A 12,819-nucleotide genomic window follows, 5' to 3' on the forward strand; every position below is an offset into this window, starting at 1 on the left:
AAAGCAAAATCAACAAAAATACAATAATAAAAATAGTAAAAATGTAAAAACAACAACAACCAAAAGTACAAAAAGCTGAATTTTAATGTATTTGTAGAATGATAAAGTCCATCTGGTGAATATAGATCATCAGTTTAAGGAAATAATTTCTAAAGCGTCAAGAAATATAAACTGAAATGAATAGGTGTCTGAGGACCCCTGCTGGATATATGTGGAAATTGCAACTTTTTTCCTCCTCAGATGGCGGCATTTTATTTGTAAAATACAAACCAACATCCAAAAACCTTGTATATTAAATTAAGAATTTTAGAGATTTTTAAGATGAAAAATAAATAAAAACTATGGTTTATTTGAATGCTATAAACCTCTTCATTGACACTGGTGTATTTATAAAACACGTACGTGTATGTAACACACATCCCAGCACTAAGAACCTAGTTTTCTAATTAACAAGCAATAATTTGATCACAGTTCAATGCAATTCATACAATTAGTGAACTATTAATTATGATTTTTACCTCATTATTGTCAATTTGCTGTGTGTTCGCCTTTATTAGTCAGCTTTATTTAATTCAAATGGATGTATTTTGAAAATAAACGCGCCTAGAGACGCCATTTCTAATGTTCCATAAGTGACGCCACTCGGCAAACCGATCTTCAGTTCAGTGATTATCAAGCTAGTGAAAGGATTGTCATTTGAGCGCGTTTACAGAGTTTCGATGAATTTACCGATTTACAAATTATCTGTCGACTTAAAACACTCGATGAGTGAACTACAACACTTTATGAGTAAAAACACGATGTCTGTATTTGACCACGCGATGGCAGTAACAGCATCTGCGAGTAGTGGAATGGAGAAAGCAGAGACGGGTTTGTGGCTGGACACAAACGGCTTTTGCGACGACTTCTGTCCCTGGATTGACCAGGTGGACGGGACTGTGGTTTCAGAGGCCGCTACAGCACTTCACAAGCCCTCTACTGCTAATAAAGTGGAGGGAAATGCAACCGGTGAGATTATCAGCAAACACTCAACATTTATAATCTGTTAAAATCATTTAAAAACCAAGGATAGAGATATATGCAAATATTGAGGCATTAAAATAAATGTATAAATGAAAAAAGACACATTACATGAAACAATAATGAGAAATGATCAATAATGGGTTTTAAATAGACTTTGGGATTAGAAACAGTTGTCCTGTGAGGTAAATTGTCAAAAAGTGAGAGTTGTTTTTCACTGGGCTTAGCCAAAACAATGAATCCACATCCAATACTATTTTAAAACGCACAGGATGTGTCCTATTAGAAAATGCAGATAACATTTTATATCATATCATTTCCCATCAAGATATTTTATTTTGAATAGTTCAGAAAGTTTCTGAAAACTGACCCTCATGACTGATTTTGTTTTTTAGGGTCATTTTTGGAGACCATCAGCTTCTGCAGTAACTTCTGTCCCTGGCTGGACGAGGAGGACTGGACTGTGGTTTCAGATGCCGGTGAACCCGCTACTGATAATAATGTGGAGAAAAACACAACCGGTGAGTCCGTCAGCAGCCACTAGACATAAGCTTTAATTCATTTAATTGTCTAGTCGGCTTAGTCCCTTTATTAATCCGGGGTCGCCACAGCAGAATGACCCGCCAACTTATCCAGCAAGTTTGTACGCAGCGGATACCCTTCCAGCCGCAACCCATCTCTGGGAAAAGACTTAAGCTTGAAAAAAGACAAAAACATTATTAAACAAAAATGAGAAATTATCAATAATGGGTTTACACAGACTTTGACAAGAGAAAACGTTGTTTTGTAAGGTAAATTGTCCTCAATGGGCAGCTGGGGGCCATGTAATATCTGTTTTATTGTATAAAATAAACTACGCCTATGTAAAGTCCCTATGAACCACCTACATTAATGTTTCTGTGGTAAATGTGTAGAAATAGCCAAAATGACACTTATATGAGTCAAAAATATGGATTTTTCTTCCATGCCAACAGTCATTAGACTATTAAGTAAAGTTTATCATTTTCCATGAAGATATTTTATGAACATTTTTCATTTTCTGAGCATTATGACTGATTTTGTTATCCACGACCATCTTTGGAGACCATCAGCTTCTGCAGTAAGCTTTTTTAGATTTAAACCATTTTAAAAACTGGGCAAAAAGGTACTTTATATGAGTGTATCGGAGGATTAAAAGAGATGTATAAATGAAATTAGACACATTATATATGAAACAAAATGAGAAATAATGTGATTTTAAATTAAAAACTCATTCACTCTGTTGTGTCGTTTTAAATGCAAAGTTGACACTGTTTGAGATGTTTTTGTCAAGACAACCTGACATTACCAAGACAACACAACATGTCATAAATCCGTCATAAACATGACTGTCATGAGGCCCTTAAAATTGTGTCATGAATATTTTTCTGATCACTTTTTTTAGTGGAACCAGATGAATTTGTCATTACAAGTTCTCATTAGAAGTGTCAGTGTGTTGTTGAAGAATTTTATAACAGCATCATTATTTAATGGATTTTAAATTATAAATTAAATTTGTTCCACTGAAGTTGAGGTCAGGAAAAATGAACGACACTGTTATGAAATTCAAGACACAATTACAGTGGCCTTAAGACAAAATTATGACATGTTATGTTGCCTTGGTAATAGACAGGGGCCGGTATAAGATTCTGACAGTATGATAACCAGTATTGTGAGTACTGCTCTAACATATGCTCTTTTAAAATGTCTGGGTAAAAAACTAATATTTTCCCTTTGAACACAATATAGTTTATTTTGAGAAACCTTGATAATATTTTGGAGCGGTAAACATGTCAGGCCAAACAGGGCTCAACAATAAGGACTGCCCGGTGGCCCAGGGCCAGCGTGAGAGACACTTGGGACAGTAGACCGGATCATTATGGCCCGATTGGGACAGTTCTGCCTTGTCACTAACATTTAATTTGTCTGTGACTATTTGTCAATTGCGTGCATTTTAAGTTTGTGCTTTTAAATCTTTAAATGCTACCTTCTCTGTAATGTCGTAAACAACATATTGCTTTCCGATTCGTCTTATCTGATTGATTTGACCATGCTATTTTTTTTTTTGTAACCTGGTAACAACCAGTACAGCGTAGAAACAGCAACATGGCGGCATCATCAAATTAAAAGGCTAAACGAAAATGTCTGTCTCTAACGTGTTGGAAGTAGACATTTACTTGGAAACAACACGACAAAATAAAAATGAAGTGATGTTATGCATAGTTTGCCGTCAGTTTGACAAGTCAGCCACCTTTTGTTAAATAATTTCAAACTGCAATAAAATGCCTCCACATTTTCCATACTGCTCTTTTTGTTTGCATAACACTTATATTTACAATTGTTTTGTAAGTATTGAAATTCTACATTTACAGACTTTATTTTTGACACATTATTTAAAATATGTGGTTAAAAAATAGCTATTAACTTTCCTTTTTTTTTTTTGGTGGGGCCAGTGAAAATTTTGGCAGGGCAAGTAAAAATCTAAACCACTTGCCCGATCGGACCAGTAGAAAAAATCCTTAGCGTTGAACCCTGCCAAATAATTCAAATGTCTTCCTTAGTTTTAAAAAACACAGATTTCTTTACAACTTTGGACATCTTTTTTGCTGGATACACTGTTGTCTTAAAATACGTAAATGAAAAAATCGTACATATACCGTAGGAAAGGTTGAGATGAAAATTTTGCAGTTTTAAAGCCTTGACTTTTCCAAACCGCAGTATACCTTAAAAACGGTTACCGTCCCATGCCTACTTGGTTGTGTCAAGTTGTCATGACAGACAGGCTGTGCATTTGTTACAGTATTTGTTTATGTCAAGTTACAGCTGAAACAAAGGCACACAAGTGATTTCTGTAACAAAGGAATCTCAAACAATGTTATTTAAACTGACATAACTGAGGAAATGACACCTAATGACAGTCATAAACATAAACTCTCATTCATATTCACGACATGTGTTATATCATGATCATAAAAGTGTCATGATGAGTCCAGTAAAATGTTTCCATGAATCTCAGTTTTTGAAAATTGACCATTATGACTGATTTTGTCATCCAGGCTCACTTTTGGAGATCATCAGCTTCTGCAGCGACTTCTGTCCTTGGTTGGATGAGGACTGGACGATGCATTCTGATGACACTACAGCAACCTATAAGTCTCCTCCCGATAACAGTGTGGAGGAAAACACAACCGGTGAGACCGTCTGAAACTACAAAAAAAGACATTTAGCTGCTCTTAGTACAAGTATTTTGAGATCTGCTTCTTCATAATTTGGGACACTCAAAAGAATAAAAAAACTGAACATCGTCAGATAAAACATTACAAAGAGATAGTTTTAATGCACATATTGTAGACATGAAGCAACTTTTCCCATAACACTATGTCTAGAAATTAATTTATGCTCCTTAAAAGCCCTGTGAAATTAGGATAATGTATTTTTTTACACATTAGCATCAGTATCTTAGACTTAAGGACATCAATTGACCTTATTCTAAAATGCGGAAGTGCGCCTGTTTTCGCGATTGTCTTAGAAGTTCCGATTCAGTCGCCTATGGGAGAAATGACTAGGAATAATAAACGGCAGAAAATGGCCAAACTACTTGCTCAACAAACAAATGTTTGCATGACTACACAGACCAAGTAGCATAATATAATAAGAAAATATTAAATTGCAACTTCAAGCAGCGTAACGAGCAGTTGTTAACGTCAAAAAATGAATGGAAGTGAATGTGACTGGAAGTCGCGAGACAAAAAGATTCAAATTGCAGCACCCACTCGTCAGCTGAGAATAAGGTGAATAAGCTAGTGTGGAACAAAAAAGTAACACAATTCACAATTCACAGACTGACATGCCCCACCCTTATTTTTACATTGGGTGTTCATTTGATGTGCTTGAGCTCAACCACTCTTACTGGCAGAGCTGTGAGAAAAACTAAACGCTACTGGCTGTTTTTAACAAAGGAGGCTCTATGCTCCGCCACTTTCTTCATGTTTTAGTTGAGATTATGTCAAACATTAAAAAGTAAATGCAAATCTCAAAACACTTCATATCATGTTACTCAAAACTATTCAACAACAGGTTTTTCATGGAAGATGATTTTTATTTCAGGATTGCTCCACTTACATATGATGAGAGGTGTGATTTTGATCCCACAGCACCTCAGCTTTGTATAACTTATGTTTTTACTGGCATTTATGAGTCTATGAAGGAGTGGCAAACACACGACCATAGGTGTCCAACTTTAAGACAATTTAGCCTATATCTAATTTATTAGCCTATAAAATATTTGACTGTCATGCTTCTAATATTTTCTTTCTTATTTTTTTATCATCTAAGAAATCCAAACACAAGGGAGCAGGAGGAATAAAATCCATGCTTTCTTCAGGAGGGTGTGGAAGGTCATGAAGAAGCCTTTTCTCCGCAAAAATCGAAACAAAGTGGACCCTGATTCTGATCCAGATCAAGAGCCAGATCGAGAGCCTGATCCTGATTCAGAGCACAATCCAGATCAAGAGCCGGGTCCAGATCAAGAGCCAGATCCAGATCGAGCACCTGATCCTGATTCAGAGCACAATCCAGATCATGAGCCAGTTCAAGAGTATAATGAAGATCCAGACCCTGATCAAGAGCCTGATCTGGTTTCAGAGCCTGATTCAGATCAAGAGCGCGGTCCAGATCAAGAGCCAGATCCAGATCAAGAATATGATGAAGATCCAGAGCCAGATCGAGAGCCTGAATCAGATCCAGAGTCAGATCCTGGTGAAGAGCCAGATCCGGGTGAAGCGCGAGATCCGGGTGAAGATCCAGATCGAGAGCCAGACCCGGGTGAAGAGCCAGATCCGGGTGAAGATCCAGATCGAGAGCCAGACCCGGGTGAAGAGCCAGATCCAGATCGAGAGCCAGACCCGGGTGAAGAGCCCGATCCAGATCGAGAGCCAGATCCAGATGAAGAGCCAGATCCGGATGAAGAGCCAAATCCAGATGAAGAGCCAGATCCAGATCAAAAGCCAGATCCAGATGAAGAGCCAGATCCGGATGAAGAGCCAGATTCGGATGAAGAGCCAAGTCCAGGTGAAGAGCCAGATCCAGACCGAGAGCCAGATCCAGATCAAGAGCCAGACCTGGGTAAACAGCCAGACCCGGTTGAAGAGCCAGATCCAGATCAAGAGCCAGATCCGGATGAAGAGCCTGTCCCTGGAACATCTGGGATCCACAACACTGATAAACCTCATCCAGTTCCAAAGCCTGTCCCTAGACCATCTAGGCCCCAGATCTTGGCGTCAAGAGCCTATGATGATCAGGGTCAGTATTATAATATATGCTAATACAACGTAAATGTGTTAATGTAAGATAATATCAGTATGAGAGACCTGAAAGCACTTTAACAACCTCTTCTTTTTTTCAGGATCTTTGGCAAGTTTCTATGAGCTGGGAGATATTCTGGGAAGCGGGGCCTTTGGCACAGTACGCAAAGCGCTCCGTAAATCTGATAACAAGGAGGTAATATCTCGTCTTATACTATACATGTTGCTCTCTTTGTGAATTGTCTAATTGAGCAGCTGTGTTGCTCAAATTAAATCAATTTGAGACTGAAGAATATGGTGGAAAAAATTATAATTGTATTTCCTCCTTGCAGGTTGCCATCAAACAGATTGAGAATGACCGTTACGTGGTAAGTTGGAAAAAATAAATCACTTCTTTAATGGTTTGGACACATTTACTGTTGTGCAATCCAGTCATTTGAACCTGTATGAAAATTTCACTCATGATCTAGTTGAAGAAAGTCATTTTGCTGTTGTTCATCTATTGCTACGCTACTGTAAAATAGACCTTATTTTGCCCAAATATTTTGGTGAAATCTGATTAAAGTGAAGAGTTACTGCAGTTTGTTGCTGCACTATATCAACTGTACAACGTAATGTGCATTTAAACACTTGTTTACTCAAAAATGGAAATTCTGTTATTAATCACTCATCCCCGAAACCTCCGTTCATCTTCAGAACACAAATGAAGATTTTTTAACTGAAATCTGAGAGCTCCCTCATCCTCCATAGACAACAAGGGACCCAAAATGTCCATGTGGAAAAATACCTGAAACATTGTCAAAACAGTTCATGTGTCTCCAGTGGTACAACTGTAATCAAACGACGTTTCAAGAACACCTTTGTACACAAAAAAATAAATAAAATGTCTTTGTTGGCATCAGATCAATATGCATGTTTACTATAGTCAATACTACAGTCAGTATGTATATTACTACTATTAGAGTCAGCAGAGCAACAGGCAAGAGTTGTATTGACCGCAGTAAACACACACCCTGATTTGATGCAGAAGACAAACGCAAACAAAGCCATTTTACAGTATTTTGCTGCACAAAAGTGTTCATGGAGCTTTGTTTGTTTACAGTTGAACTTGGGCTGCATGATATTGGAAAATTCTTTTGCTTTTTTTTAAATATTTATTGCGACAATATTTACAGTTTCACCAGATGGCTTCAATAGCTCTATTTGTAAGTAATTTATATATTTAGCCTGATCGGGATGATTCTGTAGGGGAGTAAATCATGCATCAAATATAATAAAAAACAATATGCGAGCATAAATAAGCGGAATAGAGCAAAACATACATCAAGTAGATTTTTTGGAGGGTTTTCTGAGGAGTCTATTAATATTTAGTTACAGCAATTGAATAATCAATCCAGACTCAACATTGCATATACTGCAGTGTGACTATTGCTGATGTGCACACTGTGATATCAATGCTGAAACATTACATTATGCAGCCCAAGGTAAACCTGTGAACTCTTGCTGTTATTCAAAGACTATTGAATACACAAGACATGTCATTTGTATAGTTTTGAATGGGCAAAAGTGCAACAGTCAATATGGTGAATGAAGCCCTGAGTGAATGAATCAGAGATTACCAGATCAGGGTGTCAAACTCAGTACCTGGAGCGCCACAACCCGTCATAGTTTAGTTCCAACCTGGCTTCAACAGACTTACCGGTAGGTTTCAAACAAGCCTGAAGGACTGGATTAGTCTGATAAGTTGTGTATAATTAGGGTTGGACCTAAACTGTGCAGAGCTGCGGCCCTCCAGGAACTGAGTTTGACACATTTTGCTGTTTCCCCATTCAAACAGAATGCCTGAGAGGCGTTTTTTTTAAGAGAATAAACTTTTTCTGAAAATTTTAAAACATTTTTGCATGAAGTATTCTTCCATCAGATCTGCATCTACTAACCCTTGTTCTCTTTTTCTCTTTAGCCTGGCTGTTCCAAACCGATGATTAAAGAAGTAGAGTTTATGCTTATGATGAAGCGTCCACCATTGTGCAAATACGTGATCGAAATGTACGAGTGGTTTAATGAACCTGGATACATTTCAATTGTCCTGGAGTACCCAAAGCATTCTGAAGACCTGAGGAACTATGTACGCAATTGTGGCAAGCTGGACGAACATTTGGCAAAATGCCTCTTGCGACAGATCATTCTGGCAGTCAAGCATTGCTTTGGCAAAGGCATTGCGCACAACGACCTGCATTTAGGCAACATCCTGGTCAACACGATGACTTTGGAGATCAAGCTGATCGACTTCGGCTGCGCTTACAAAGTGTGTGCACAGGACTGCGATAGGGCTGAATTGGCCAGCACCAGGGCTATATGCTGCCTGCTGGTTTACATGGTGACCGGAAACATGAAGACTTACTTCGCTGCTAAAGTCAGTTGCAGTTTTCCACTTGCAGCCAGCTTAACCAGTGGTGAGTAAACAGACACTAGCTGTGTTTCCATTAAAATATTTAAACTTTATTTTTTAAGTTAAACCTTCATTTTTTATGCACATTTTGAAGATTTATGCATATCTTGTCAAATACTGCACTATTAATGGTATAGGGGGCGGTTTAGGATACAGCCATTGGTAGTACAAATTTCAGAAGGTATCTTGATAAATGTCAGCTTTAGTGTATATGATACAGTCTTATAAGAAAGATGTGATCTTATAAGCAGTGTATTAACCATCTTTCTCCTTGTACAGACTGCCGTGACCTGATCGATAAGTGTCTGAGACAAAGCCTGACACTTGATGAGTTGTTACAACATGACTGGATGAAGTGACACTTGAATGAAGACAAGACTCAATGCAGATAAAGGTAAACACAACTCAGCCTGAAGGAAACTACATTTACTAGACACACAACGCTGATGATCGGCCAGTGTCAGATATGCGCTTTATTAATCGGTTTTGACATTAAAAAAAGCATTACCAAAATGCTGAATGATTTGATGTCAAAACCTTGAAGACTATTTGACATCCACACGTTGATGTTACTTCTGTAATAAACACTCATAAACTCTCATAAACATGATTGTTGGAGCTTTAAGAAGTCATTCACAGACTACAAGAAGCCATTCATAGACATGTTTTTTTCCATTGTGCTGCTTCTCATGTTATATTAATATGCACTAGTCAGATTCCAGACATGCATTTAATATTTCCTCTTTTGTTTTTCCTCAGTATGGACTTCACATAGAAAGCAGCAAGGTCTTCTACAAAAAAATCCTCTCATCTTAAAAAAGAAAAAAAAATCAAGGTTTTCCATAAAAAAAACTCATGAAACCCAACACAAACATCATAAAGAAGCCATTTTTTCACTGCAAATGGAAAAAAAGAAGAAGCCACATCTAACTGATCCAGAACCAGAGACTGAGCCAAAGTTTGCAGGATCAGCATCATCATCTTTCCCAGGAAACTGCCTCTTCTGTGCAGTAGGAAATGGAAACTAGTGGTGGACTGTAAGGATGTGCATGGTTAAATCTGACTGCATATTGAGGAGGAAGAGTTGTTTCTCTTGAGGATAATGATGATCAAGAAACACCAGCGCCAGTATAATGCATTGGGTCAGGTTTCTATGATAAGCAGAAGGTTTAAAAAATATAGATTTTAGGACAGCCCTAGGCTAAAATGAGCATATATTTTATTATTTATAGGCTAAAAATCCCCTGAACCCAACTGAAAATTTTAGATGAAATCAGAGAACTCCCTCATCCTCCATTTACAGCAACAGCCCCAAGTTGCTCAGAAACAAAAGTCCAGAAACTACCAGAAAATCTTTTTTTTGGCATTTTTCTGGACTTTGAGGGTGAGGGAGTTCTCAGATTTTAGAGTTACTGATATCAGAAACGATCTAGGAGGAGTAGAGGGTGGTGGAGGGCCTTTTTTTCTTCAGTTTGTGTTGTGACTGTAAGTGTACATTACTAACACTGACTCCTAAAGTAATTGTAGACTTCTATATTTCTAATTTTATTTTTGGACAACTCTAGGCTAAAACGAGCGTGCTCTTTTTAATTGGTGAAAAAAATCTCCTGAACTCAAATGAAGATATTTTTAGATGAAATCAGAGTGCTTCCTCATCCTCCATGGACAGCAACAGCCCCAAGTTGCTCAGAAACAAAGTTCAGAAACTACTGAACAAAAGTGCCGTCAGTGGTTCAATTGTATAACAAAAATCATAGAACAAAAATTCTGGTATTTTTCTGGACTTTAAGTGGTGAGGGAGTTCTCAGATTTCAGAATTACTGATATCAGAAATGATCTAGGAGGAGTAGAGGGTGGTGGAGGGCCTTTCTTCAGTTTGTGTTGTGGGTGAAAGTGTACATTACTAACACTGACCCTAAAGTAATTGAAGACTTCTATATTTCTAATTTTAATCTTGGACTGTCCTAGATTAAAATGAGCGTGCTTTTCTTTTTGGCAAAAAAATGTTTTGGACACAAATTAAGATATTTTAAGATGAAACCTGAGTGTTCCCTCATCCTCCATAGACAGCAACAGCCCCAAGTTACTCAGAAACAAAGTCGAGGATGAGGGAGCTCTCAGACATACCACTATACGAAATGAGCTAGGAGGAGTAAGGTGGTGGTGGAGGGCCTTTTAATAACAATAAATAATAAAAGTATTGATAGATGTTAACAAGTAAAGAGTGTTTAATGAAGAATAAAGAATTTTCAGTTTTGGGTGAACTGCCCCTTTAAGCGGTAGCATTAGTACATTTCATCATGGTTATAAAGTGAGGATAAAGTGAAAGTCTGAATATTTTAAATCAATTTTAATACAAAGTCAGTTAAAATTATGTCTGCATCAAATCTTCAAAGTCAAGGAACAAAAACCTTTTTCATGATTTGGAGCCACACAATACAACATGCAGGAACTGAAATAAATGATGTACAGGTTTTGCTTATCGTATATATCTGACCCAATGCATCGCGACTGGCTGAAGTACAGGTGAAATCGGAGACGTTGAGGGTGTTCAACTATTTCAGGGTGGATTTATTTAATCGTCATCCTCTTAATCTCTGGAGAAACAACACATCTTCTTTAGATGATGCTTCCATCGATATCGAGTATCAGCATTAAAGAGGCAATTTGAACTTTTTTTCTGAATGAATAAAGTTGATTGTACATCCAAAAATGAAGTTTGTCATTATTTATTCATTTCAGACTTGTTCAAAACTAGTTTGAGTTTGTTTCTTGTTGAAGACAAAAAAAGATATTTTAAATAATATAGCCATTGACTTTTACAGTATTTGTTTTTTCTACTATGGATGTCAATGGTCATGGGTTTGCAACATTCAGTACATCTTCCTTTCAACAGAAGAAAATGATCACAGAATTTTCATTTTTGGGTGAACTATCCAACACAATCTCAAGGAAATTCGTAATTCGTTAATTTAATCTTTTAGATTTAGTGGCTAATTCGTAGGAATTTGTACAATCTAAATCTTACAATTTAGTACGATTTGCTCTTCACCCAATGACGGTTGGATTTAGGGGTGGGGTTAGGTGCTTTTTAAAATCATAAAATTTCATATGACTGAACTTGTACGAATTAGCCACTAAACTGGCAAAACGTAAAATACTTACGTTTTCTTATGAGATCAGGCCGGAACTATCCCTTTAAATGGTCTCTCATCCAGATAATGGCGCCTAAATACTGCTAATCTTACCCTAGAGCCTCTGATTATGAGCTGAATAACGGTGAATTTGGTGTCAGTTCTGTTTTATTTCTCATTTTTTAATCATTTAAGCACTGACTCTGTTATGCTAATGTCAGCAAACTTTGCTAACTATTTTCAGTATTGTAGCATACAACCAATGACTTTTATATTGACATTATATAAAGAGGTTTTGCATTAATTAAATTGATTTATTTTATTCTGTTTTGATACAGCCAGTGATTTAATGTATGATACAGTTGAAGTCTGAATTATTAGCCCTCCTGTAGATTTTTTTCTTCAAATTCTTTTTTAACGGAGAGAAGATTTTTTAGCACATTTCTAAACATAATAGTTTTAATAACTCATTTCTAATAACTAATATTTTATTTTATATTTGCCATGATGACAGTACATAATATTTGACTGAATTCAAGAGACTAGTATTCAGCTTAAAGTGACATTCATTCATTATTTTCTCTTCAGCTTAGTCCCTTTAGTAATCTGTGGTCACCACAGCGGATTGAACCGCCAATTTATACAGCATATGTTTTACGCAGCGGATGCGCTTCCAGCCACAACCCATCACTGGGAAACACCCATAGAATCTCATTCACACATACACTACAGACAATTTAGCTTACTCAGTTCAACTGTACCACATGTTTGTTTTTGTTTTTTTGGACTTTCGGGGGAAACCAGAGCACCCAGAGTATTGCAGACAGTTTCACACTGAGTGATAAACAAAAAACACATTTGTAAAAAAACATTTTAGGAAAATGTGCTAGATTTT

General features: G+C 37.0%; 1 protein-coding gene across 7 annotated transcripts; it reads left to right on the top strand.

The window, feature by feature from the left end:
- Nucleotides 1-207: 207 nt before the first annotated feature.
- Nucleotides 208-11,499, top strand: LOC141380224 (serine/threonine-protein kinase pim-2-like). 7 transcript variants are annotated; one of them, XM_073937534.1, is made up of 10 exons: nucleotides 646-1,008; nucleotides 1,416-1,541; nucleotides 4,095-4,229; nucleotides 5,374-5,862; nucleotides 6,109-6,339; nucleotides 6,443-6,537; nucleotides 6,674-6,709; nucleotides 8,302-8,794; nucleotides 9,070-9,184; nucleotides 9,550-11,499. In XM_073937534.1, the coding sequence occupies exons 1-9, from the start codon at nucleotides 720-722 to the stop codon at nucleotides 9,147-9,149; spliced, it is 1,974 nt and encodes a 657-aa protein (XP_073793635.1). In that variant the 5' UTR covers nucleotides 646-719; the 3' UTR covers nucleotides 9,150-9,184; nucleotides 9,550-11,499. The 7 variants fall into 7 exon arrangements, with proteins under 7 accessions (XP_073793638.1, XP_073793633.1, XP_073793637.1 ...); XM_073937539.1 differs by having other exon boundaries at nucleotides 660-1,008; nucleotides 6,109-6,343; XM_073937537.1 differs by having other exon boundaries at nucleotides 208-1,008; nucleotides 4,095-4,540; nucleotides 4,805-6,343.
- Nucleotides 11,500-12,819: the final 1,320 nt, after the last annotated feature.

Source organism: Danio rerio, chromosome 22 (genome assembly GCF_049306965.1).
Source record: "Danio rerio strain Tuebingen ecotype United States chromosome 22, GRCz12tu, whole genome shotgun sequence".
NCBI classification, from domain to species: domain Eukaryota; kingdom Metazoa; phylum Chordata; class Actinopteri; order Cypriniformes; family Danionidae; genus Danio; species Danio rerio.